The sequence below is a fragment of the Cnephaeus nilssonii genome, assembly GCF_951640355.1.
Source record: "Cnephaeus nilssonii genome assembly, chromosome: 21".
NCBI lineage: Eukaryota > Metazoa > Chordata > Mammalia > Chiroptera > Vespertilionidae > Cnephaeus > Cnephaeus nilssonii.
The window spans coordinates 34,173,367-34,200,824 of NC_137092.1; the positions used below are offsets into that span (position 1 = coordinate 34,173,367).

At 50.3% G+C, this 27,458-nt stretch overlaps 1 protein-coding gene across 1 annotated transcript in view; it reads right to left on the reverse strand.

Annotated features, from left to right (window-relative positions):
* Positions 1–1,748: 1,748 nt before the first annotated feature.
* Positions 1,749–27,458, reverse strand: part of MAPKAPK2 (MAPK activated protein kinase 2) — a 42,103-nt gene continuing 16,393 nt past the window's right edge. The window contains exons 2-10 of the mRNA XM_079761801.1: positions 5,712–5,851; positions 5,505–5,569; positions 5,216–5,295; positions 4,639–4,765; positions 3,979–4,054; positions 3,453–3,577; positions 3,231–3,316; positions 3,037–3,117; positions 1,749–2,261 (exon numbers count right to left, since the gene is read on the reverse strand). Coding sequence (XP_079617927.1) covers positions 2,118–2,261; positions 3,037–3,117; positions 3,231–3,316; positions 3,453–3,577; positions 3,979–4,054; positions 4,639–4,765; positions 5,216–5,295; positions 5,505–5,569; positions 5,712–5,851 — 924 coding nt within the window. The 3' untranslated portion in view covers positions 1,749–2,117. The remainder of the gene's footprint in view (positions 2,262–3,036; positions 3,118–3,230; positions 3,317–3,452; positions 3,578–3,978; positions 4,055–4,638; positions 4,766–5,215; positions 5,296–5,504; positions 5,570–5,711; positions 5,852–27,458) is intronic.

Below are 27,458 nucleotides of genomic sequence, written 5' to 3' on the forward strand. Positions count from 1 at the left end.
TGTGGCCCTGCCTGCCACACCCCAAGTCATCATGTGATCTCATATCCCACTCTGGACCTCAAGTTTTTATCTGTGAACTGAGAGGAATGGGTCACAAGAACCCTGAGGCCTCTTCCAGCTCTGACCCGTTTCTGCCTGACCCCTATCGCCCTCTGCTGGAAACCCCAGGAACTACACCCACCTGCTCCCCTGGTCTCTTTCTGAGGATTTGAACCAAATTACTATCACTCACCCTCTTCTCCCTAGACCCCCATGCCAGTCGGCCTGGCTAGGCTGAGGGTGCCAATGTCTGGCTGTGGCTAAATAGGTGATGAAAGAATCGTGTGCCAAGAAGCAACTTGACTCCTGATTCAGTATTTGGCAAAAAGGCATGGGCTCCCCAGCTCTTATTGGCATCTCCACCCTGCTCCAAAGGAGAGAGCATTAATACCCCTGTACCAGACACACCTGGCCAGGCCTCGACAGGGCAGGCGCTGGCTGCTGCTCGCCCAGGGGGCCCTCCTCTCCTCGTCCGCTCCTCCCCTCCTGTCCCCTCCAGTCCAGTCTTCTCCCCTCTCTTCCTATTCCTTCCCCTCCCCTCCTCTCCCAGGACTCCCAGCCCATAGAACCACTCTCCACATGTGGGAAGAGGAGAGGTGGGGGCTCAAGGGCTACGGCCCATGAAAGAAGAGAAAGAACACCTTTCAACTATTAAATCTGTTTAGTAAAGACAGTTCCGCTCATACAAAACAACAGTTTACAACAATCTAAGTGCTGGACACACCATCAGACACGGAGGCGCTGCAGGCACTGGAGCCCTGGAGCCCTCCCCAGGGCAGAGAAGACCTGAGTGCCCCCCCTGCCCTGAGGGAGATGAAAACTGAAGTATTCCTGCCACCCCACCCCAAGGGACCATGGCACCGAGAACCTCTCCCCACTCCTCAGTAATACTGGGGGAGGGCCTCCCCCACTCACTGGCCTGGACACACGAAGCCAAGCTGTTTGGGGTGGGGGGAGTGGCTAATGGGTAGGGCAGAGTCGGGGCATCTTTGGTGTGAAGACCCCCCACCCACTAGGCCACACAATGGAAATGTGTGGGAGGCCACAAGGGTGGTGCTGCCTTTGCCCAACGCCAGGGCCCAGGGCAAAGCGCAGACGCTGTGTCCCGTACAAAGTGCCCAGGTTCACCCCGGTGAGCTGAGAGATGGCTAAAAATGTAAGAAAAAGCAGCAATGGGCGAACAAAGGCAGGACGGGGAAGCAGAGGTTACTCGGTAGATGAGCGCCTCAGAGGACTAGGACCAGCACTAAGTGGGGGTGGGGGGGTAGGGGGGTCCAGTCTTCCTGATTTCGGCCAGTGCTAAGTCACTCCTCTCCACCTCCCGGACCAGCTAACAGAGACAGGCACGCAGGCCCGGCTCCGAGTCTGTTCAGGCTTCCAGGCACCGCGGCAGGTGCACCACGAGCGGGGCGGGCAGGCCCAAGGAGGGAAAGGCTCCTGAGGCACAGCAGGACCCCTCCCTATGCAGCCCTGCCTGCCCCTGGCCCCACAAATGCGCAGTCCTAGGCACACACGCACAGGCACGCACAGGCACGCACACACACACACACATGCATGCACGCATGCACGCACACACTCACTCCTATCCGTCTGGCACACTGGTGATGTCAAGGGATCCAGTAGGAGGTGATGGCATCCTGGCCCCAGACCTCCATGGCCTTGAGCGCCAGGCGCCTCGGCCAGCGGGGAGCTGAGGCTGTAGTGGGGAAACGGGGCAGATGGGACGACACAGGGACACTCCCTACAACAGTTTCCACAAATACCCTTTAACAAGAGGAAGGGGATTGGGGGAGAGGGGGAGTGTGGAAAGGGCAATAAAAGAAGTTTCATAAAAATCCTAAGTCAAATCACTGATAAAACTGCAGACTGAGCACAGGTTCAAGAGCATCTGCTCCCTCCTCTGCACGCCCTCCAGACCCCGGCCCCTCCCTCCGGGCGGCCAGAGCCGAAGGCAGGAGTCAGCCTCTCGTGAGGTTCCGGGCTCCGCGAGCAGTGGGCAGTCTGTGTCTTCATTTAAAAAACAGATTCAGGTCGAGAGTTATTGCTTGTCCTCCAGCGGAGAAGGACGGGCTGAGCGGTCAGTGAGCGAGGGCCGCAGCCTCCAGGGCCCGAGCCTTCTTCCGCCTCTTCAGAAGCAGAGGGTTGGAGGCATCTTCTATCTTTTTTATCTTGATCTGCTCGTAGTCGACACGCATGGTGGCCAAGGCACTGGTCATCTCCTCCTGGGGGGAAAGGGTTCCACCAACAGAGACGTGAGAGACAGAGCAAAGGCAGAGTGAGCCTGGCTGGTGTGGCTCAGTGGCAGAGCATCGACCTATGAACCAGGAGGCCATGGGTCAAATCCTGGTCAGAGCACATGCCCGGGCTGAGGCTCGATCCCCAGTGGGGGTGTGCAGGAGGCAGCTGATGGATGATTCTCTCTCATCATTGATGTTTCTATCTCACTCCCTCCCTCTCTGAAATCAATAAAAATATATTTTAAAAAACAAATAAAGGCAGGATGAGGGCAACCAGAGCAGAGAGAGAAGCGGCAGGCTGGCCAGTGGGTTCAGGACCAAAAGCGGCCTCAGCCCTGGTCATCTGAGTCGCCACCGCTGCTGCCGCTCTCCGAGAGCCCCCCAGTGACCCCGAAAGAAGGCAGGAAGAGCACTGGCCAAGGAGTCAGGAGACCTGGGCCTGGTCTGCCCCGGCCAGTCATTAGCTGTGTGACCTTGAACAGCTCATTGCCCTCTCTGGGCCTGTTTCCTCATCTGCAAAATGAGAAGACAGTACCTCTGAGGTCCTTTTAGAGACCCAGGGAATAGAGAGCTTGTAGGAAACAGCCCCCCGAGTTTAGACCGGAACAGAGACTCCTCTGCCCCAGCCTGGTTGGGGAAGTGGCTCAGACTCGCTGTTCTTGTTGTAACAGAACCCTCTGGGTGAGAGAATGCAGAACCAAATCCTCCCCGGCCAGCACCACCAGGCACCCCGTGCCCTCTCAGCCCGTGGTTCCCTCACCTTGACATCCTCCCACCGCTCCTTGTCCTCCTTCAGGACCCGGCTGGTGTGCAGTGGGGTTTGAGGGACCTTTGTTGATTGCTGAGGGGAGAGAACAGGGTCCAAGTGAGATCTGGGCTGGGCAGAGTCCTGGCTAAGCCCTGCCCCCAGGGACAGTCCCCAAAGAGCCAGGTCTCTCCGGCTGCCAGGCTTACCATGATCCAGGGGTGGTTCATGAACTCCGTGATGGTCATTCTCTGAGTGGGCTCTGTTTTCAGCAGGTTCCGGATGAGCATCTTCACTGTGGGGGTGACACAGGGACACAGACAGCTCAGGGTCCCGCTCCCTCTCCTGCTCCGCCCCACATCATGCGCGCGCACATACACACACACACACACACACACACACACACACACACACACACACGGGCTCTTTACCTTCCTCTGATACTTCTGACCACTCTGGGTTGGGAAACTCATACTGGCCCATTCGGATGCGAGTCTTCATGCCCGGAGAGATGGCAAGGCCATGGTTGGAATAGAAGGGTGGGTACCCACACAGCCTGAGCCAAGGGAAGCAGAAGAGGGGGACAGAGCTGGTGTTATTTAGGGGCCCTGCACCAGGAACAGGGTGAGAAACAGACTTCTTGTAAAGGTCACGGGGAAACGGGGACGCGTTGATTCAGACACGATACAGAAATTCAGGACCGGGCCCTGATTCCTACATACTAACTACCTAACCCACACATTTCCCTGCCCACCGGCTAGTTTATACTCATCACTTAGCTCTCAGATCCACTAGCATTGAGAGGGAGGGGGGGGGGGGCATGCAGGAGATTCCCAGGGAATCCCCATCCAGAAGGGGAATGCTAACCCTCACCTCTTCCTCTCTACCCAGAGAGGAACAAGCTTCCTCCCACCTTGGCCCCGCCCCGACCCCAGGGTCCCTCCCCGGCACACTCACAGGATGTACATGATGACACCCAAGGACCACATATCACAGGACTTGTCATACTTCTCGGGTCCCAGCACTTCTGGAGCTGCAAACCAAAGATCAGGGTGGATGGGCCTGGCCCTTGGATACGCGGATCTACCCCAGTTTCTCTGTGGATGATGCTCCCAGCCCAGACCATCAGCCCGCCATGATGGGACTGTAGCTGGGGGTGAGAGGGGAACAGCCGTAACCCAGCCCCGGAGCTGAAGGAGGAGAGCAAAGACCCTCCTCCCAGTGGAACTTAGGACTAGAATCTTAAGATAATTCTTGGCAAGAGCCTTTCAGACGCACGATGTCCATTTACTTTGACAAACACATTTGAGAGTTTATCCTGTGCCAGCAGCTGGGCGCCAGAGCCAAATCTGGGCGCCGGACCCCTGGGCATCTGATGGAGATGACAGCTCCTCTCGGGAAAGTGCCCCTGTGCACAAAACCCTGCCACGACCTCAGTGTCCTAGGACACCCCAATCCCAGCCCATCTCTGACGAGCCCTACTCCACTCAGGTCACACGGAACCAGCGCGCACAGGCCAGAGGACAAGCCTCTCCTGGGGCCTGGGGCTCCAAGGCCGGAAGAGGAGGGTTCGACAGAAGGTCAGGGAAGGACGAGCCTGGCCTCCCCTGGACTTACCCACATAGTAAGGCGTATAACAAGGAGTGGTCAGCGAGTTGTGGCTGGTGGTTTCCTTGGCAAAGCCAAAATCGGTGAGTTTCAGGATGGCATTGGGCCTTTTGGAGGTGTATAAGAGATTCTCGGGCTACAGAGAGAGGCAGAGAAAAGCAATGCTGTCTGAGGGCTATCGGAGACCAAAAGGGTAAAGATGACTTCCCTCCTTCCTCGTCCACAGCCATCTGTCGGGCCCCAGTGATCTGCACACCATCAGCTGTGACCAGCTCCCTGCCTTCCCAGGGCTTGGAGACAAGAGGCTCATGAAGAGAACCAGCAGAACATCCCACAGGGCAGAGAAACCACAGGTGTGGCTGTGCCGTGCTAACCGAGGACCACAGGGCTTCCGACTGGGTTTGGGGGTTTGCCCAGAGAGGGCAGGCTCTGTGGAGCAGAGAATATCAACCTGCCCCACCCTGCCGTCAGGAACCAGGCAGCAAGGGGGCGGACGACTCTGGCAACCCTTCCGTGGGCCCTCAGCAGCACCTGAGCGGGGAGGGAGCGGGGGGAGGGGGGCGGGGGGGTGATGAACAGCTGGTACCTTGACATCCCGATGAGCAATGTTGATTGAGTGCAAATACTGAATGGCCTCACCGATGCTCTTCATGATTTCTGAAGCTTCTGTGGAGGAGAGGAAAGAAAGTCACACGGTGTGTCATTAGGGTTGAAACTCAGCCACCCGGGCTCAGCGGTGACGGCAGCCCTGGCAGCGAGCTGGAGGAGGCGGGAGCCTCAGCAGGCCTCACCGAGGGCAGGCACTGCAGAAGGTCCCCTTCAGTCCCCCGCTGCCCTGCCTGCCCGAGGCCTGTCCCGCAACAGACCCTTTCTACCTCTTTCTGTGAATGCCTGGTCTCCTCGGTCCTGGATTCGGCTGAAGAGTTCTCCACCATCCAAGCTGAAACAAAGCCATGGTCAGATCTCGGGAACACCCCCCCACACACACCCCTCTCCATCACCCCCCGGCCCCCGACAAATCCGTGAGGGGCCTGGGCAGGGAGTGGGAGGCGGGGCCAGGAACAGAACCGCAGGCTGCTCACCACTCCATGACGATGAGCAGGCACTTCCTCCCCGCATACAGGTTCTCATAGACGTCCACAATCCGCACGATGTGTGGGCACTGGGAGGCCCGCCAGTGCAGCTCCACCTCGCGCCGGGCCTTGGGGCAGTCCTGCAGCATCTACAAGCCAACAGCCGCCCGAATAACTGCACTGTCTCGGGAGGGGGCAGCTGGCTGCTGCCCCGCATGGGCCTATGCCCAGGCCCTGCCCATATGCCGGCTGGCATCCCCACCAATGTGCCCTAAACTCCCCACTACCACTGACCCCCTACCCAGCCAGTCTCCTTGGCATTTTCCCTGGCAGCTCCTTCTTCTAAATCAGTGATGGCGAACCTCTGACATGCGTGTCAGTGCCATTTCTGATGACACGCGGCCCCTGAGGCGGCCGCATGCCGAGGATGAAACACTTATGTTATTTAAACTATAAATATCGCGAAATAATGTTTTTTCCTCAAAGTGACACACTACCCGAGTTATGCTCAGTTTTTTGGCGAAGTTTGACACACCAAGCTCAAAAGGTTGCCCATCACTGTTCTAAATCCTGACTTGGAGCTTTTTAGCTCCCTTATCTGCTCTAAAAGAAACCCCAAATGATCCCTGGGGGCCTTGACAGTCTACCCAACTAAAGGCATAGAGTCTATTGCAGGAGGCAGGCAGCAGTGAGGCACTGAGACGGGGATAGAGAAGGCATGGGAGCAAGACAGACAGGAAGCCCAATCCAATCTGGAGAGACTCAAGAATTTATAAGCAAAGGTACCTCCACGATCCCTCCAACCCAGCACACCAAATCCTGAACAAGTTCTTTCTACCTGTGGTTTACTTCATTCAACCAACAGGTGGCCTCGGAGTCAGCGCAATGTATAGAGAATCCAGGTTCCTATGAGGTCTGCAACCTTGAGCAAGTTATTTACCACACCAAGCCCCATTCACATCCCCTCTTCTTCCATGGACCAGGTGGCCAGGGGGCATTAATGGAGCCTGGATCCCACATGCATCTCATGAATCTCAGGGGCTGAACCTTGACTAGTCCAAACCAGTCTCCTTACGTCCAGGCCCTTCACTAGTGACTGGCTTGGGAATAAGCCTAAGACCCGATGTCGGCCATGAACTTTGTAGGAAATCTGCTGAGAGGCCTCTTAAAGGGAGCACAGGGATCGTACGTCACCTCTCCCACTTACGGCACCTGGGACCGAGGCAGTCACCTTGGTGCCACAGGGGAACAGCCTAAGAGGATGAACCAACACACTGAGGAAGACAACCAGGAGAGGTGGCAACTGCCTGGGTCCTTGCTGATACCACCACACGTCCCTCATGGCTTTTTTGTGGCAAGAGACATCCTGATGCATATGGGGATAAATCTGCTGTAAGGATTAAATGAAAAAATTCTGCACAATGCCTAGCAGAGTGCCTGGCATGTGCTCAGTAACAGTAGTCATCATTCTCATTACAGAATGTCTGCCAAGTGCACAGTGCAGATGCCAAAATAATTAAGATAAGGACCCTCGCAGACTTACCAACTGTGGGAAGTCAAGATTAGCGCTACAGTACACACCCAACCTCTTTGGGATTTAGAGGGCTGGGGTGTGAGGAGGCCGTCGGGCTGAGCAGGAAATGGACAGGCAGAAGGGAAGGCTGACAGCAGAGAAAAACAGCGGGAATCAGGGCTGACCAAGAGGGAGCGGAGCTGGGCTGGGTGGGCGAGTTAAGGCACCTGCTGGAAAGTGGGTGACGCTTGGTAAGGAGGATCAGATGGCCAAGATGGAGCGGATTAGAGGGGACACTGAAAGGCAAACACGGAATTTCCAACAATAAACTAGCACTCATCTATGCTGTGGTCCATGGTATGCTCGGCCTTTTCTAATTTTACAGTAATTGCCATGTTACAGGATGAGGAAACCGAGGCTCAGAGAAACTGTGTCCCAGGCTCAGATTCGGGGAAAGGCAGAGCCAGGGTTGGAATCCAGGACTGGTGGATTGCAAAGCCCACGCCTTTTGTACTGCAGTACACTACGCGACTTTTAGAGAAGAGATGGAGGCCGAGACTTGTCAGTCTCAGACTGCCAACTGCAGACTGACTGCAGAGGCAACAGGTGCCCAGTTAATTCAGTCTTGAGCAGGCAAGAGGCAAGGTCCCCATGGGGTCACACTGTCACCTAGTGGCCATATGAGGACACTGCACAGGTCCTGGGTTCTGCACCCTCAACTTCATTCATTTGGATGGACCAGGAAAAAAAGTGTATTTTCCTTTCCCGAGCTCTATGGGGAGTAGGAGGAGGCAATGGCGGATTTTATGTGCATGTAACAATTCCACAAGCGTTCAGTGAGCTCCTACTATGGGCCACACATTGTGCTGGATATCAAGACTCCTGGACTGAAAGAACTCAGGCGGGGGGTGGGGGACGCACCAGGAAGGTAGGCAGAAAATACTTATAACCCACTGAGGTAATGCGCTGTAAGACTGAGAAGTTCAAAGGATTCAGGAGCAATAGTTTTCAGAGCAGCCAACCAGGAAAGACCTCTATCGCCCCCTACAGGCACATAGGAATTAAGGCTCAAAGAAGAAGAAACAAAGTTGTCAAATTACTCAGAGGCAATATGAGGTCATGGATCAATTTCTGGTTGCATCATAGCCTTGCAGAGGTCCTTACCTTTCTATGTCTGTTTCGCATCTGTAAATTAGGGGGGCTAATCCCTACCTGGCCCCCTGCCTCCTAGAGCCATTGCAAGCAACTAATGCAATACTGCCTCTAAGAGTGTTTTGTCCTCAGGCACTCATCCCTGAGCCCACAGCATAGCTGCCTCAGGGGCTTCTCCATCACATCTGTGCTGAGGCCGGAGCACAAGTCATCAGCAGGACTGCAGGCTGGGTTTCTGTCTGCAGCCTGGTGACCACCACCTGGAACCAGCTCCAAGCTCTAACCAACCAGAGCTGTGCTAAGGGAAGAAGCAACAAGACCAAACCCAAGAGCACGCCCCTCAGCCCCTCCTGAAATCGGAGCACACACTCCAAGTTCCTTTCCTCCTGCCTTAGACAGGTCAGCGAATGTGGCACCAGCACATTCCATCTCCAGGCTGACACATTTCTTCAGCCGCAGAGGAGCTGGATGGACCTCGTATGTAACACCTGGCCTTGGAATCACACACATCTGGCGTCCCAGGTCTGCACTTCCCAGCTTGCGTCAGGGAAGCCAACCCACGTTTCTGAAAAGGGTGTCCTCATCTGTCAAACTGGATTCAATTTAACAAAATAAGTTCATTGTGGAAAGAGCAGCACTTCTCAATTCTCAGAGAAATATAACAAAAATTTCCCATGAAGACTGGTAACTGACATCCAGGCACATGCTTATCAGAAGTCCCTGAATGGATATGAAAACCAACGCAAGCAATGAAAGCGAGACCTTCAGAGCAGTCAGGAGGGCAGGCTGGCTGACGTCAGGGCAGAGCCAGGAAGAGCCAAAGAGGCTTGGTGGACAGCTGTGGCGTGCAGAGAGCCTGGAGAGAGGAAATCAAGAATGTGCTAATCTGGAGTACAGGGCTAAGTAAAGAACAGCGGGGAGGTGCCTGAGCTCAGCCAGAGAGAAGAGACGAGGAGAGAAAACAGGATTCCCGAGGTGTTAACAGGGCAACCAGCAGAGATGCGGTGGCAGGTTCAACCAGAAGCCGAGAGGACCTAGGGAAGGTTCCGCCCCTGGGCGTGAAAAAGGACACAGGCGGCCCGGGGCGAGGACTACAGCCCTGCGGGCCTGAATCTGAAGGGAGAAAGTGTCTTCCCACTAAAAAGCCACACAGGCTCTGAGGCAAGGAATGCCTGGAAGGGCCTGAGAAGTATTTTAAGCCCACGCTAAACCTGGAGCAGATCCGGTGACTTCCCTCCTCCCTCTACGTTTGCGTCTTAAGTCTTGCACTGCAGGCGAGATTGCTGCCTTGTGCTGCATGGGCCAGGCTGCAAGCCCACCTGCCAGCGTGGCAGGGGCCAGGGAGCAGCCACGGAGTCCGTTACTGGGGGGATCTCTAGGGTGAGGGTGGCAATAATGGAGATATGGGAGCTCTCCCAAAATATTGCCCCCTGCCTTTCTGTCTTTGCCAGACCTGGAGGGAGGCAGGACGGTCCCCCTTATCTCCCCACCAATTTCCCCGCATGCGCTCACATGGAAAGACTGGAGCAGAGCCAGGGCAAAGAGAAGAAACAGGCTGCTCACCAGCGAGGCAGACATGAGGACGGGAGGAAGAAGCCAGGCCCCAAGGGAGCACCCCCTTCACAAGCTCCACCACCACGTTCATCCCTTTGTGCCTCAGTTTCCCATCTGTCAAACAGGACAGTAGCAGTGCCCATCCACGTTAAATCAATTCACACACATGTATTGTGTGAGTCACTAAGAATGGTTCCTGGCACACGGTAAGCACTGCACTAGTGTCTGCGATGGTATTCTGACCCCCCCTCCCCTCTGCTTCCCCTACTATTAGAGTCCCATTGGGGGGGTGAGTTGGAATCCCACTCCTGCCCACCTCATTTAGGGTGTTAGCACTGGGCAGAGCGGGGGACCCAGAATACCGGGAGGGAAGCAGGCTTTGGCACCCTAGCCCTGAGCTCTCCTGCTCCCTCCCTGTGCCACCTAAACTGGACAGCTGGGGGGGGGGGGCGGGCTGCAATGTAACAAAGGAGGAAGCCCTCCCTTCCCAAGGCTGACCGGTGCCAAGAGGGATGCAAAAGTCCATCAGGCGCTGTGTTGTAGGTGCGCGGTGCTCCTTGCTCAAGACAGCCTCTGACCTCCCAGTAGGTTAGCAGGCGCCATCCCCCAACCTGCCCCACATGGAGAGGGCTGAGGCTGACCGGGATGCTTCTCCAGGTGGAAGAAAGGAGGATTGAGAAGGAGGCTTGCTGCACGTGCGATGGCGCAACCTCAGCACAGAGCAGCCGGACATTAGCAGCCTCAGAGCCAAAGGAGCAGGGAGCCTGCTCCCGGGAGTGCTCTGGGTTACTGGGGTGTAAGTAGTTGGAATGGGGAACCCTCACAGCCATCCTCACACCCACCCCAAGAGGAAGCGTCCTATTTTATAAATAGCAAAACTCAGGCTCAGAGGCACTAAGCGATTAGTTCCAGGCCTTCTAGCCAGTAGTCTGTGGCAGGGCTGGAATATGAACTCCACTCTCACTGCTCCAGAGCCTCCTGCCCACCACCCATGGCAAGGCAAAGGGCACAAATCTGTCCAGGGCTGTGGTACAACAGCCGAAAGTGGGGGCTGAAATGGACATATGCCTTAAAGTGCAAACCTTGGATCTTGAAATTACTGTTAGAATTTTACCCTCAGATACTAAAGGTACTAATCATAGGTGGAGCTTTGAGGGTGTGTGTGTGTGTGTGTGTGTGTGTCCCCCAATAGTTGTTTACCTCACCTAGAAATGGCTGACAAGTTGAGTGCCCAGCAATAGCAAGAGATTTATCTATCAATCTGTCATCTTTCAGGTGAGGCTTCAGAATATTTACTAGAAATGGATTCCTAAGTCTATATTAGCTTGTCAGGCACCATCATTGTCATTGTCTATTTTTTTCTTTTGCAGCACAAGTTCCAACCCATAATTTCCTTAAATTGATTTATCAGAAAGTATCTGATAGTAAGCGGAAGAGCAAGTTACAAAGCCTTATATACAGTACAGTCCTCTATGTATATTTATTTATATCTGTGCATATATATGCACATAGATATACATAGTATGTGTGTCTATAACAGGAAGAGCATTCATACTCAGTAAAATGTTAATGGTAATTATATCTTTATTTAATGGTGATTTATAATTAGTACATGTACTTTTTAAAGAGGCAAAGAAGCTTAGCTCTCCAAATTTTAATCGGGGGCTGTCATCCACACCCCTATATGGCCAGGGAGCCGCTCGGGGCTGCCAGGCAGCTCTGCCACGTGACTCAGCCTCACCAAGTCTATGGACCTAGAATCTCGGAGTCTTGAGCAAGAACGCAGCTCAGGCCCAGGGGAGGTGATAAGGAGAATTGAGTGCAGCTGTTCAATCTCAAAGATCTTTCAGCCTAGCCCTGGGAAGCTGGGTCCCCCACAGCCCTGTACTAGTGAAAAGGGAGGTGTGAGCTCACGAGGCTGCAGGACCAGGACACAATGTCCTGACATCACTTATCACCTCTGCCTCCATCCCTGGACCTGGAGCCAGGGAGGGACATGGGGAGGAGACACAGCACACGGACTGCTCGATCTCACCTTCCCAGAAGGCCATTCCTCAGCAAAACCTGGAGTACGTGCCACACGCTGGTGTGGGAGGTGCTGGGATATAACCGAGAACATGACAGGAAGGCCTGTGCCCTCAGGGGACTTACATTTTAATGCACGAGGTACACAATAAACAAGGGCGGGTGTTTTTTGTGGTGTTGTTTTTTAATTGCACATTGTGCTTTGTGCTGCAAAAGAAATAGGGAGTTGCCACCAAGTCAGCGCTGGTGGTGGGGAGTCTCATTCCCCAAATTACAGAGCTGCCCGAAGGCCGGGAGCCGTGTCACAGTCCCTTTTCATGCAGCCCAGCTCAGGAACACCGGAGATGACAAACAGGTAAGTCTTGGTTGAAATGACGATTTCCCTCCACACCTACTGGGGGTGGGAGTATGCCCCATTCCGGAACCTTGCAAAGCTCAGTGAGGAGCAACTGATGGTCCTCCCCTAGAAACTGGTCTAAACGTAAGTCTGACAGATTTGTTTAACCTTAGAAGGTCACCATAATAAAAGATACACAGAAGTACATCATTGGGGATCCCTCCTATTGCACACATCCCCAAACATTTATTTGATTGGAAGGTAAAAGCCTCTACTTGCTACTGACTATCATTCATGAGATGGGGGAGGGGGGGATCCCCACCCAAAACAAGGCTAAAACTTACAACAGGAAAACCAGTTCCAAAAGCCTTAAAACAACCACGCCACGCTGCCCAGAAGACGAGCAAACCTTTCCTGTGGTCCCCGCCCTCAATCTCCAGGACCTTCCCGGGTGGCTACACAGGACCGGTGGCTACACAGGACAGGTTCAATGAACAGGCCAGAGCCTTAAAACTCACACTGTCAATGACAATACTTTTTAAATGTTTGCAACACATGATGGGTAAGAGGCTAACTTAACTCCGGCAAATCAACTGCAAAAGATTAAGAATCCAAAATAAAAATGAGCAAAGAATTCTTATTTCAAAGACAAAGAAGCACAGATGGCCAAACGGAAGATACTTGATGCAACTCATTACAAGAGAATGTTTGTAAAGACAATGATCGCAATTTCACCAGAATGGCAAGATTTCAAAATGTTTGACCAAAAACATAACAAAATAAAGCTCCTGGGTTTATGCAAAGATTTGGGAAGGAAAGGCACTCTCTCATATAATCAATAAGGAAATAAACTAGTATATTTTTAGAGGAGTTTGGGCATATATATCAAAACTGAAAATGTTCAAACCTTGGACCCAGCACCTACCCAGCTAGGAAATCACCCTACAGATGTGTTCCTAAGTAATTTTAATGGCAAAAGGGGAACTGGTAACACCCCCCTGCCCCTAAGGAGCTGGTGGGATGGATGGCGGCCGGGGGGAGGGAGGCCGCCCAGCCCGGGGAGAAGGGGTGCTAAGGAAGGGCAAGCAGACAGAGAACAGGACACACTTTAGCTTCTCCCTAATTTCTAATTTTTTTTTAATGGAACTGCATACACATTACGTAACTGACTTTTAAGGTATAATCAGAAAGACACCAAAAGGTTAAGCAGTGATTAATGATAAATGGTGGTAAGATAGCTGACAATTTCCTGTTTGGTGTTTTTCTTTTAATTTCCAAAAGTAAAATACCAAACAGAATATAAAATACAATCCCATTTGGGTGTTTTCATTGTCATCGCTGTTTTGCTCGTTTTTTAAGGCAGAGGGAGGAAAGATACATGGACTTGTGGATGCTTAAAACTTTTCCAGAGGAATTTACCCCCAAAAAATATGTTAACAGTGTTAACCACTAGGGTACAGCAGATACTAGAGAGAAGATTGTATTTATCTTTTTTTCCGTTTTCTTTTCATTTTAGATCTTTCTATTGTTTAAATATTTACCATCTGCATGCATTTTTAATTAAGTCAAGGGTTTACATTCTAACATGCAGTTTGCCTCAGGCCTTAATTTGACCGCTGACCTGACAGTGACACAGTTACATGTCCCCCAAAGCAAGCCAACCTTCCTGTAGAGAAGGAGGTGAGCGGGGACGGGGAATCCCATGCTGGCCACAGGAAGAAGGGCCTGGTGAACTCTAAGTATGAGGGTAACTCAGTTGATGTCAAGGCTGGCCATCTTCCTGGAGAATTCAACCAAAATATGGTAAAAAGCTGGCCCAAGGTCCAAATCCCCACTCCTGGCGTACATGGCCGTGAGCACCGAACACAGCGGGTGTGGGCACTCCCGAATCTGGGGTGGGAAACTGAAAGATTGGAGCACACAGACAGTTCCGTTCCTTCTCGCAGATGATTATGACTTCGAAAGAGAAAGAGGAATTTTCGTGTATTCTGCACCGCATGTGTCAGGTGCACTTTATATATAGAAAATAAGCGGTATGCAAGCCTCCTAAGGACTCTCTGAAACAGTCGACTGCTGGCTCCACTTACAGGTGTGACCACCAAGCCCAGCGAAGTTACCTGCCCAAGGCCACCTGCTGGAAAGTGACAGGGCCAAACCTCACACCCAGTTCAGACTCTAACCTCCAAGTTCTTTCCTTTTGTTCTCACTACAAAGGAGGCTTTGCCAAACCCTGGGCTGCTAACGTCAGTTTACTGTTGCCCTGTCCCATGCTCCTCCATGTCTCCCCTGCCTGCGCTCTTCACTGGCCTCTCCCCAGTTACCTGTGAATCTGTCAGCCCAGCACAGAGCTCAGTGCAGAAGACGAAAAGGGCAGACTGCACATCAGAACAAAGTTACGGGCGAGGCCTGCGACAGCATCCGAGGCATCGCTTCCCCAGGGAAGATGGGGGAAGAAGGAAACACCCTGAACTCTCCAGCTGGCTTTAAGCTACAATCTGAGTGGCAGGAAGAAAAATGCCACATGCTTTGTAGTATCTAGGTATGACTTTTGAAAATCCAGAGATGGAGAAACTACCAAGAGAAATTAAGTCAGAAGGGGGTCAGGAACATTGCTTCTGGCCTACGCAGCCTCCATCAATTTGACCCCGTACAACTGATAAAAGCAAATTTAAATTTTTAACTGGGAATGACAAATGCCATCTCATCTTCATCACCCCAACTTAAGGAATAAGATTCCTGACAAGTAAACCTAATTGGAGGTGAGGAAGTGGAAGAAGAGAAGGGTCGTATAAATCTAGAGGGCAGTATATACACATACACACAGACACACACACACACACACACACACACACACACACACACACTCACAGATGCATACCCACCTCCCCTGAAAATCATTCCACAGTTCCACTCGCCTAAGACTGAAGGACAGCCGCGGGGGACAGAAGGAAAAAGAACCATAAGTGGTAACATACGGGAGAATAATACATGGTCAGGAAAAGATATAAACCGATCTTTCCTACACCGTCAGCAAAAAAGGGCCAGCTCTCTCAAGACAGAGCTGCCCAGCGTGGACACAAGGACATCTGAGAAAGAGATGTCAGTCTTTTCCTGCTAAGAGCAGGGCACCGGATAAATTCTTGCCTTGCTTTACTAAGAGTTCACCTCTCACACAGCCAATGATGCAAGGAAGGGAACTACAACCCTAAACCCAATTCTGACCAGGGAGCAAAGTCTAGTCAATTGTGTAAAAAAAAAAAAAAAAAACACCAACAACAATAACAAAAAACCACAAAAATAAAATAACTTTAGTTAGCAAAAACAATAATAAGAATACCACAATAGGAAGTAACCTTGTCATATTACAGTTCAAAGGAGGGAAGAAAAAACCTGGGGACAAAAACAATTGGTTAGCCTAGACTTCCAGATGTTGACACAAAGGAACAGATGAACAGGGAAATCCCAAAAGGGAATGCATTTTGAAAAATATGCCCTGATCTTTAACACGTGGATTGTGATCATCTAAAGCACATAACCCCGAAAAAGAAACCAGAAGCAGAAAAAGAAAGAAAGAAAAGAAAAGAACCCAGAAGCAGACATCCCCAGATGGCAAGGCCACTGCTCAGGCAGCTCTGATGAGCTCAGATGTTACAGGATGCATCCAAAGACATGAGCAAACTGCCCGAAACCAGGACAGACCCAAAGAGAGTGGCTCACGAAACAGAATGAGCAGAGCTTGTAAAAATGCAAGAACTACAGGAAGAGCGCCCTAAACCTATATGCAAAGCTGAAAGAACCAGGGAGGAAGTCGGCCCCGCACGGGGACAGGTTTGGGGGCATGTTCACCTCCAGTATGTGCCATTCTTGTTATCCATGAAGGAGAAGGCTCTTCAGACTGGAACAAGCTCCACATGTACACACACATTCAAGGGAAACCTCAAATCCAAGTGGGACCAACTTAGAATCACCTAAGGACGACTGAGTTAAAAGAGGCCAATCTTGGAAGAATCACAGGAAGAACCTGCAGGTGAGTCCAGAACCACGGCTGGTTCTGAGCTGGGCAATGCCCTGCTTGTTGGCAGCACGTGTTTCCTCAGCACTCACTGTGCTTCAGGCGCTAGACTAAACACTTGGGCATTCAAGGAGGTCCCGGCTTAGCCAAGGAAACAGGAACAATATGTAAAAAGAATTGCTGATAAGGACTGCTCAACTTCACATCTGCCTCTGGCAAAGCTCTAGAACAGATCATCAACTGGACCATCACCAATTGGACCATCATGACCTCGCCTGGGTTCCCTGGGAAGCCATGCATACACTAGGCTGATTACCGTTTTTAGCAGGGTTACTAAGTTATAGACCAAAGGTCGGATCCACTGGGGCTTTGACGTCTATAAAAGTAAATCAAGTCTCCTGCCAGACCTTTCGGATGACAAAGAAAAAGGGGGTGTGATGACAAAGCATTTCGATAATACTTGCAATTGTTACAAATGACCAATAACAATGTGTTATTTATTGGATCTAGGACAGGCTGAACATGTACCAAATTGAACTCACTGCTCCCTCTCACTTGCTCCCGAGCCTCGGTTACTGACAATGACATCACCATCTAGCCAGGCTGTCAGATATAAATCTTGAAGTAGTCATCCTCAGCCTCTCTCCCTCCCACACCCACTGAAGCAATCTTGGAAAGATCTCACATGCCGTCTCCCCTTTTCTGCCTTGCTGCCACTCGCTTGGGTCCCTTTGCTCTTGTGCATTTTCTAACTGGTTTCTAGATGGCACTTAATCTGCTCCAATACATCCTGGGCCAACTACCGAAAGGAAAATCTGAGTAGGACATTTTCTTCCTTAAACACGTCCATTGGCTAACAGGATAAAACCCAAATTCCTTCATGTGGTCTTCCTTAGCTCCCACCCATAATATCTCTGCCTTCACCTCCCAACACATCCCCTCTACTTAAGCTACCCTGGACTTCGGGGTCCTCAAACAAGCCCAGTCTTTGCATCCTTCAAGAACCAGTGCAAAGTCACCTCCTCTGTGAAGCCTCCCTGACCACTTCCAGGCAGAGTCAGCCCCTCGGTCCTCTCGCCTCGCACAAGACTCTTGTTAAACGCCTACTCTGGCACTCACGAGTATATTCACAAGACTGTTCCTCCCCCTGCTGGACAGACTGTGCCCCTTGGAGGCTGGAACTGTCTTACTCACTTTTTGATTCCCAATCCCAGGCCCGAACATGGCATCATGACATACTCAATATGTGCTTGTTGGCTAAACCCAGAGAAAACCTCCAGTGACAAACCAAGAAATGTCACCCTTGGCTTTGCCTAATAGTTAACCAACAAGTTGGTTGAAGGCAGAGTGAACAGCAAGCTAATCAAATTTGCAAGTGACAAAAAAAAAAAAAAAAAAAACTCCAGCGAATGAAAACGTGGGCTATAACTAACCCAAAACAAGGTCATATGTTAGGTTCAAAAAGATAATCTACAACAGCTTGTGATGAAAGACCTTTCTTAAGTCAGATCCAGGTCACACAGTGGGTGAGTGAGAGCAAAGGTCCTACAACCGGGGCGTCTGTTGAGTCCCAGTTCCTCCAATGAACTCACTGTGGGAACCTGAAGTGCCCTCACCTTCTTAGACCTCCAGTTTCCTCCAGGATAACACAGAGATAACAGTGCCTACTTCACAGGGTTGTTGTTTAGCTAATAATAATAATAATAATAATAATAATAATAATAATAATGGATTTGCAATTAGAATTGAGCCTAGCTCAATAAACTCTACTACTATTTTTCGCTGCTGTTGTTTTGTTGTTAAAAGATACTTCTAAGAAAAGACGAGCTGTAAATCATTGTGGTTAAAAGCAAGGGCCTGGAATTAGACCGTCTCAAGTTCAAATACCAGCTCTAAGCTTAGTAACTGCCTGACCTTAGGCAGGTATTTCACTTTCTCATCACTGTCTTCATGCATTAAATGGGGCTAATGATAGTATCTGTCAGAGACATTCACTTCAGCAGTCTTTCAAATGGGGGGGAAAGTGGAGATAAACTCAATGTCCATTACTAGAAAAGGGTTAAGTAAATTATGGTATATCCATAATGGTGCATAAAATAATATGCAAGTATAAAAAAGAATGAGGTAGATCTATATATACTGAGATCAAAATTTCTCCAAAAAACTATACTTTTTTTTTTAATGTTTTTATTGCCCTGGTGACCTAATCATCAATAAGGAAAAATAACATTGTTCCATGACCTTGAAAACTTATTGCCAAAACATTAAAAACTTTCTTACTGTCTGTTATAAATGAAGATAAATGAATAGTAAAACTAATATTTATTTAGTACATTGTAATAAAAAAATATTAGAGACACTGGGAATGAGTTTGATTTCTTTGTAAAAACCTTATCCGGTGTGAACAGCGCCTGCCTTGCCACCTGCGATGCAGACGGAGCATCATTTCTGTGTCTGCAGATGGTCGTACTCCTTTCTCAGTTTGGATCAGTTTCCAACGTTTCCTCCTTTGCACTTTCAATGTTGCAAAATAACCTCCAAGAGTGTCCTCAACATGAAGTTTTTTCCCAGTGTCACTTCCTCTGGGATTACTTCATCTTTCCTGTCACAACCACTCAAGTCAATGAGTTTGCCTTCACTGAGCTCCTCTGGCTGCATACGTAGTCTTTCTTTTTTTAAATATTTTTTTATTATTGATTTTAGAGGGAGAGGGAGGGAGGGGAAAGGAGAGGGAGGGAGGGAGGGAGGGAGGGAGGGGGAAGGAGAGGGAGAGGGGGAAGGAGAGGGAGAGAGGGAGAGAGAGGGAGAGAGAGGGAGAGAGAGGAGGAGAGAGAGAGTGAGAGAGAGACATTGATCAGCTGCCTCCTGCACATACCCCGACTGGGGATCGAGTCCGAAACCTGAGTATGTGCCCTGACCGGGAATCAAACCAGTGACCTTTCAGGACACGGAAGACGCTTAACCAACTGAGCCACACCGGCCAGGGTGGCATATACGTATAGTTTGAACGGTGGCAATGTCAACAGTCCTACAATCAGTTATTTATTCTATAATTCCATTTATGCTCAGTTCAAATTTCACTTCCAGCATTACCACTTTTCATTTCTTGGCTGACGTTTCATCTTTCTGTCCGAGTCCCTCTTTGGATTATCTGATTTTATAAAATGTCACATGAGTTTACCATTGGGAGACAAGGAGGCAGCACAGCTGCACACTTTCCTGTCTATATGTGAAGTCAAGAACATATGGGGAGTGGCCCACTGGCAGACTTTGAAAAAAGGGACATGAATGGTCACTGGTCATCCCAAACATCTGTATGTACATGGAGATTTGTGGACTGAAGAGCCAGCAGCAAAGTTTGCACTAAGCAATCAGTGGAGTAATATACCATGGCAACGGGACTTTATGCCATGATGTTGAGGGACTGGGGCTATGTAACTAAACTGTGACGACTGAAATTCATGCATATTGGAACCACAAAAAGCAAGGACTGTCTGTACAAAGGACATAATACACAAGTACATCCACTAAAGAATAACAGTGGGAAGAGCTGTATTACTTAAATTCTTTTCACTAAGGTTTACATCTTTTATTTTTTAATGTATTTTTATTGACTTCAGAGAGGAAGAGATAGAAAATCTATGATGAAAGAGAATCACTGATCAGCTGCCTCCTGTACGGTCCCCACTGGGGATCAAGCCCACAACCCGGGCATGTGCCCTGACCGGGAATCGAACCGTGACCTCCTGGTTCATAGGTCAATGCTCAACCACTGAGCCACGCTGGCCGGGCTAAGGTTTACATCTTAGGAATGGTTCTCAGCCTGAGGTGACTTTCCCTCACAGTCTGGAGACATTTTTGATTGTTTCAACTTGGGGGCCTGGAAAGGGGTGTAACTAGGGTCTGCTGGGTAGAGGCCAGGGATGCTGCTAATTCCTAAAAAGCACAAGACAATCCGCCACAACAAAGAATTATCTGGTCCAAAATGTCAACAGTGCTGAAGCTGACAAGCCCTATTTTAAACCAAACCGTTTACATTAAGTTATTTTTAATAGCACTTTTCTCATAAGGTGATGGCAAAGATTAAGTGAGGTCATGGCAAATATAAGTAAATAATATTGCTATTATTTATTAACGAATGCAATAAATGCTATTAATATTAAAGGCTCTAGATGACTTCAAGCTGAATAAGTATCTTAATACCACCTCAGACTTGTGGTATTTTTTTTTACAAACATTAACTCACTAACGCCAGGATATGGCTGCCAAAGAGTTCGCATCACCTTCAACTCCCTGACAGACCAAGTACCTAGATCAAGATAGGAGTCCAGACCCAACCACGCTCTCAGACCACATCTAGAATCCAGTGCTCACTTCTGGGCAATACCTTTGAAAAATTCCAAAGGATCATGACCAGGATGTAGGAAGTCTGAGAATCGTGTCACATGAGGAAGGGTTCGATAAACTGGGACAATTAGCTTGAAGAAGAGAAACCCTGAAGGAGAAATGTAACCCCACCGAGATGTAAGAGTCCTGAAATTCTACAGGACTGTCAGAGAGAAGAGGGCTCACTCAGACTTGTCCTATCTGGGTCCCCACCGTACAGATTACAAGGGGCTGGTCCCAGGAGCAGGGGCCTGGAAGGGAGAGCTCTCTACTCCTGGGAACATTCCAGCAGAGCCTGTCAGGTGCGCTCACCGGGAACTCCTACACTGAGTAAGAGCATAGTCTAGGTGAGCAGTAGGCACTTTCTAACACAATCTGGGGTCCAGAATTTGAGAAGGTAGCAGGGCAGAGAGTGGGGAACAAGAAGTAACAGTCTCCTTTGACCCACCAATCCCACTTCTAGGTATTGGCCCAAGAGAAATAAAAACATGTCCACAGAGACTTGTGCAAGAATGTTCATCGGAGCTTTATTCGTCATAGCCAAAAGTTGGAAATACTCCAACTATCCATCAACAGGAAAATGGACAAGCAAATTATATCATATCCATACAACAGAATCCTACTCGGTATAAAAAGAAGCAAACTACCAATACAGGGAACATTGTGGATGGCTCTTACACAGAAGAGTTAATACTGATTAATTCATTTATATGACATTCCAGAACAAGTCAAACTAATCTATGGTGAAAAAACACCGAACTGTGATTGCCTGGGAAGGAGCATGGGGGAGCTTACGAGGGTAATAAAAATATCTATTCTATATCTTGGCAGAGGTTTGGGGTGCACAGATGGAAGCATTTATCAGAACTCATAAAATGATACACTTAAAACTTGAGCATTTCACTTTATATAAATCTTACCACACACACACACAAAAATGCATGAACAAATATTGAATTCTAATTAAAATCTACGCACAATGAAATGTTTAGGGGTGAAGTGTACTGATGTCGGCAACTTACACCCCAAAAATAAGATATGCTGGTAACTGAATAGGGAGATGGAAAGATGGAGCAAGATGTGACAAAGCAAGGCGAGTAAAATGTTAATGGCAGAATCTGGGTGGTTGGTATATGAGTGTTCACCACACAAGGCTTTCAAGGTTGCTGCATATCTGACGTGTTTTATAATAAAGAAGGGGAAGTACGAGGGGAGTAACAGCCAGTAGGGAGCACAAGGAAAAGAGGAGGTGGCTGGGAGGTCACGGGAGGAGGGCAAGGGGACGAAGAGCGACCGTCTCGGCCAATACAGCAGGCTCTCCAGGGCAGACCTGCAAGCTGCATGAGGCCTGGCTGATCTGGCAACAGGCGATTTTAGCCAGGATGGAGCACATGTGAGGTTGGTGCTCAGATCTTTGTGGTTGTAGTTCTTGTTCCCATGGGACCTGCTCCATCACTAACCTACTCTGTGCCCAGGACAAGTCTCCGCCCCTCTCTGGCCTTGGTACCTTCCCCTGGACTGAAGGGACCAGTTTAGAGGATCCTTAAAGAGCCTTCCAGCTCTGACAGTCTACACTCACTGCATCTATGCAAACCACATTTCCAGACAAGAGCCAAAGGATGCAGAGATGCAGTTCCAGCTTCAGCGAGCTCCAGCCAGTGTCCTACACACAAGGCACGGAGCTTGCTGTTGTGTCAGTATGTCTTCAAAGAAAGGGCCTGGGTACAGCTAGCTCTCGAGTGTCTGCGTGTGGATTACCCACTCTATAGAGCAGCAAACACTGAATCAATGAGCAGAAGTATCCTCCCGCAACACACAGCAGGTTTCTGGGACACATTATGGAAGCCCAAGAGAATTAAGGAGATAAAAAATGCACTGATATTTTGAAAAGTCCAATTTCAATAATTTTTATATTATCTACTCCACTATCTCTCCCTCCCCCACCCCCAATGGCATGGATAATTTGAAGTGAATTACATGCAAACTGTCGGTCTTTCTGTACTCTGATCTATCTACTCTGTAGTTCTCTACCCCAAGGGACATGCATCCTAGAGTATACCAAGTGATAGAAGGATATGCCAGAAAGCGGGCCACCCGGTTCTAATGCCCATTCTGCAGTTAACTTGCCAAGTACCTGCAGACAAGCCACTTCCGCTGCCCCCTCCTCTGGAAAAATCTAACATATGCCTAGACCAGGGGTCGGCAAACTCATTAGTCAACAGAGCCAAATATCAACAGTACAACGATTGAAATTTCTTTTGAGAGCCTAATTTTTTAAACTTAAACTTCTTCTAACGCCACTTCTTCAAAATAGACTCTCCCAGGCTGTGGTATTTTGTGGAAGAGCCACACTCAAGGGGCCAAAGAGCCGCAGTTTGCCAACCACTGGCCTAGACCACCTGAGGTCTAAGGTTTCTTCCAACTCTAAATTCTTTGACATCATTCTCTCTGCCTGGGTAAGTAATATAACCTTGAAATTTGCTTAGTTTTCAAAAAACAAACTCATAGATACAGACAACAGAATGGTGGTTACCAGAGAAGAAGGGGTGAAGAGAGGGTAAATCCCTTTATCCAATATGGAATTGTTATATGGAATTATAATGTTGTACCCCTGAAATGTATAATGTTATTAACCAATGTTACTTCAATAAATTTAATTTTAAATTTTGTTTAGCTTTTATATATTCTACTAGAGGCCCAATGCACGAAATTCGTGCAAGAGTAGGCCTTCCTTCCCCACACGGGCACCGGCTTCCCTCTGGCACCCGGGACCCGGGCTTCCCTCCAGCCGCCAGCAGGCACCTGGGACCCGGGCTTCCCTCGCAGCCCCGGCTTTGTTCGGAAGGTTGTCCGGAAGGACATCCAGTCTAATTAGCATACTACACTTTTATTATTATAGGTAGCCCTTCTGTGTATAAGATCACCTTTAAAGTTGCAATCGAGATGGGTCCAACATGACCCTCATTTTAGGCACGTGGAGACCAAGGTTCAGGGAGTGTAGGACGCTTGCCAAGGGTCCACAGCTGGGCAGTGACACCGTGAGGGCTAAAACCCAGGCCCCTGAGTAGACCACGCAGGTTCCTTGGAAAAGCCCTGGAGACCCCGGGAGCCCTGGGGAGCCCCTCCTACATCTCAGTACCTGTAACCATCCTCTCTTTCTCTGCCTCACCCACTCAGGAGTCTAGGGCTCCTGTCCTCAGATCTTAAAGGGGAAAGGAATATGTGTGTTTCTCAAACCAAACACCATTACCTCACAAACCAAAAGCAACTGCTGGCAGAACTTCCTTCCCGCCATTCTCGGGGGCGGGGGGGGGGGGGGGGTAAAGCCCCACCCTTTGGTAACAAAGAATTCCCAGAATGGCGACTTGTCTACAAGTGTCCTGAATGCACTCCCGGCAGTGGTGATGCATCCCCGGCTGATGGGGAAGGAGGGAGTCATCCCTGTCCTCCCCGACTCCAGGTCCCCCTCCACCCTTCCCCAACACCCACCTCAGTGAGCTCAGAGCTTCCTGGCAAGGGCTCCCCGCCCTGGGGGCCACAGCAAGTCCTCAGGGGTCAGAGCTGCTGGTCCCTCCCGGGACGCTGGAGCCTGGGAGTCTGCAAACATAGCCCCAGTTGGCAGCAGCAGCTAATAATACCACTGCTTCCCAAACCAAAGCCTGGTCCGCCCAGACTTCCTGCTCAAGGGGACCTGGAGGACTGAAGCCGGGATCTGCCCTTTCTACTGACCCAGGCAACGATCGGAGGGATGGGGGGTACTCCTCTCCCATCTGAGAGGCACCGGCTGCGGTGGCTGAGGCTGTGGCTGAGGCCGTGGCTGAGGCTGAGGGAAGGCAGAGAGAAGCCAGAGGAGCTGGGAGGTGACAGACATCTCACCCTAGTTCCTGAGGACAGACTAACACCCCTCCCTTTGGGAAGGTCAAAAGAGAAAAGGCCGCGTAGCAAAACATACATACATGCACTCGTACAAAGATAGGAAATCCTGGGCGTGTTTTAATGACACTGATGTCTGCTCACACTGGAAGTGTGTGCTCCCCAGCGAGCGTGGCTGGTTCCCACCCACATTCTCATGTGTTCCCCAGGGGCCAATTTCCTTAGAAATCACCATGACCTCCTGCCACAGCTGTGCCGGGAGGGCTTGAGGCCTGCAACAGGCTCGGGGATTCCCTGGGCCTGAGCTTGCTCCAAGTGAAGGAGCCGGTGGGCCCTCCCAGGCCTTTCTCAGGGAGCTGGCCATCTGGGGGACCAATCGTCCACACCCACCTCCCGTCTCCAATGGCCTGACAACAATTCTACCCAGGACTCTCAAATTTTAAAACTCCACAAACTTAAGGAAGCCCACTCTACAGAGCAGCAAATTCCTTCCTCTCCATTCCCTGAGTGATGGAGAGCCAAGCGCCTTTCCACCCGGATCCACCCTCCCTCCAGAGGCCCTCTGGGTGGGGAAGAAGGGAGAAAACACCCAGCCCACCTGTTTCCTCCTGGCTGCCACCTCCAGGTTCAACACATCTCCCCCACTGGACAGGGGAATGCAGAGATAAGGGAGCTAAATCTTGCTCCCCTCCACTGCCAGGATTAGCGTGCAGCTGCCCTTGGGATCACCAGCCCCTCCCTTCTCCGACACTGGGGAGCTCTCAGCAGCCTGGGCCTCAAGCAGGGGTGCTGCTCACTGCTTGTTCACCCCCCACGCTGCAAACTGCCGCGTCCCAGGCACGACAGATGTAGCTGCTATTCAGTATTATTCAGTATGTTCAAGTCAGGACAAAAGCCTCCTGCAGAAGCACAAAGCCAGCAGGGATGCAGCCAGGCCCCACTTCAATAGAAGCCACCTGCCAGGGGCCCTTCTCTGCCACACCCCCCAGCACTTACACACACACACACACACACACACACACACACACACACCCCCTCTCTTTTAAGCCTCTCAAACCTGTGTTGACCTGTAATCAGGTGAATTCTCTGAACCACTGGACAGTTCTTCCAGAGCAGGGGGATTGTACTGCCATTTCTCAGACCTATTCTGTAGGATGTTAACAAGTGATAAGCCAAAAAAGGGGTCCTGTATATGCCACAAGCACTAGGTTATACAAAGTCAAATAGATTCTTTTACTACAGGACTTCTCAGAGCCTTTAAAATGCTAAAGTGCACTGCAGAATGTTTCCCAGATTTACCTGATCAGAGCATCTCAGAACAGGCATTCCACCAACACATTCCTAGACTCCCTCCTTCCCCATCAGTGTCTGGAGAAATGGGTGGCTCTTTCCTCCATGTTCACCAACTCTTGGTACATTGCTCTTCTACCATTTGGAGCAAATAAGAAATACTTTTCCCTCAATAAGCTTCCAGTGAAAAGATGAATGAGCAGGTTCATGAGCACACACACACACTGGTGGTATCTTCACCATTCAAATCAACCGGAGTGAAGTTTCTGCAAGGACCATCGGAACTTCATGCAAGATACTCAACCTCTGCACACACACTCTAGCCACCCTCGGCTGTGAATCACCTGTGCTATGTCCCCAAGGACAAGGGTTCTGTCCCAGAGGAGCCAGCTGGTTTCATTCCCTCATCAAGTCTCCCCCTAGCCTTCCGCACTGTTTTGCATTCGGCCATAAGGGTATGAGTGACCGCAGTCGATGTACACACCTGTGGTCGGTGAGAGGTCACCACCATAAATGTCACACAAGGTCTGAGTGAGCTCAGGCACCAGTACCACTAATTCCAACGCAGAACCTAAGAGGAATAACAGGCTGACCAAGCTTGACCAGCGAAGACTCTCACTCAACCCTCCTCCCATCAGGGCCAGACACCAGTGGGCAGGTAGCAATGACACTCAGGCACGGCATCGATGGTCAACATTTCCCAGGGTCCAGGGTTTTCATATTCAAGCTACATATCTCAGGTCTCTTAGAGCTGATAGTAGGCCTCCACCTCCAAAAAAAATTGTTTCTCAGACTGACCTTTACTTTGGGTTGGAAAGAGGCGTGTGCCCGGGGTGTACTTGGGGAAGACCCTTCGGCAGTCTGTTTTCCTACCACGGGCTTCCTAGTCTTTGGGAATGAAGCAGACTCTGGAAGGGTGTCCCCCGCTGACCTCTGCAGTGAGCAGGGGCGGGCCCCCACAGGAAGTCTCTGCCTCTCTCGCAGCTGCCCTTGCTTTGCAGCCACGGCTGGTTCCTGGCACCCAGTTAGATTTCTTAGAACACCTTCAGCAGAGAGGGAGGCTGTGGTTAGCGTCCGGGCACCACCAAAGGCTGGGGAATTCCTTGTGCTCTGGTTCTGACCTAGGAGGGGAGGAGGCCAGATGTCAGCTCTCCTCCCACCCCAGCTGCATCGGAAGAAAACAAGATGACATTCCACCAGGCAGCACCCAACTACCTCTATTCATCGCTGCATACAAACTGTGTGCTTTACCACCTTGGGAAACAGCCGCGTTTACTCCTACTAAATTTCTCTTCTTGTCCACCTGGCAAAAATTAGTCACCCTATAGAAACTGGGAGTAAAAGGGACCATGGACAGTCCTGTCCAGGGAAGCCCCCTCCCCAGTCCCCAGGCAGCCCCAGGTCCCACCCCAGAGACAGAAGCACAAGTCTCTTTCCCGGCCCTGGCTCCCCACCTCCCAGCCTCTTCCCCTGGACCCTCAAGGCCAGAGAATCCTTTGCTTTCACTCATTATCCCTCTTACTGCCTCTAACTGGGGGAAGGGCAGGTTGGGTTTGGATGTAGCTGCTTCTGAAGCTGACACTTTAATTCTTGATTTTACAAACTGTATTGTTT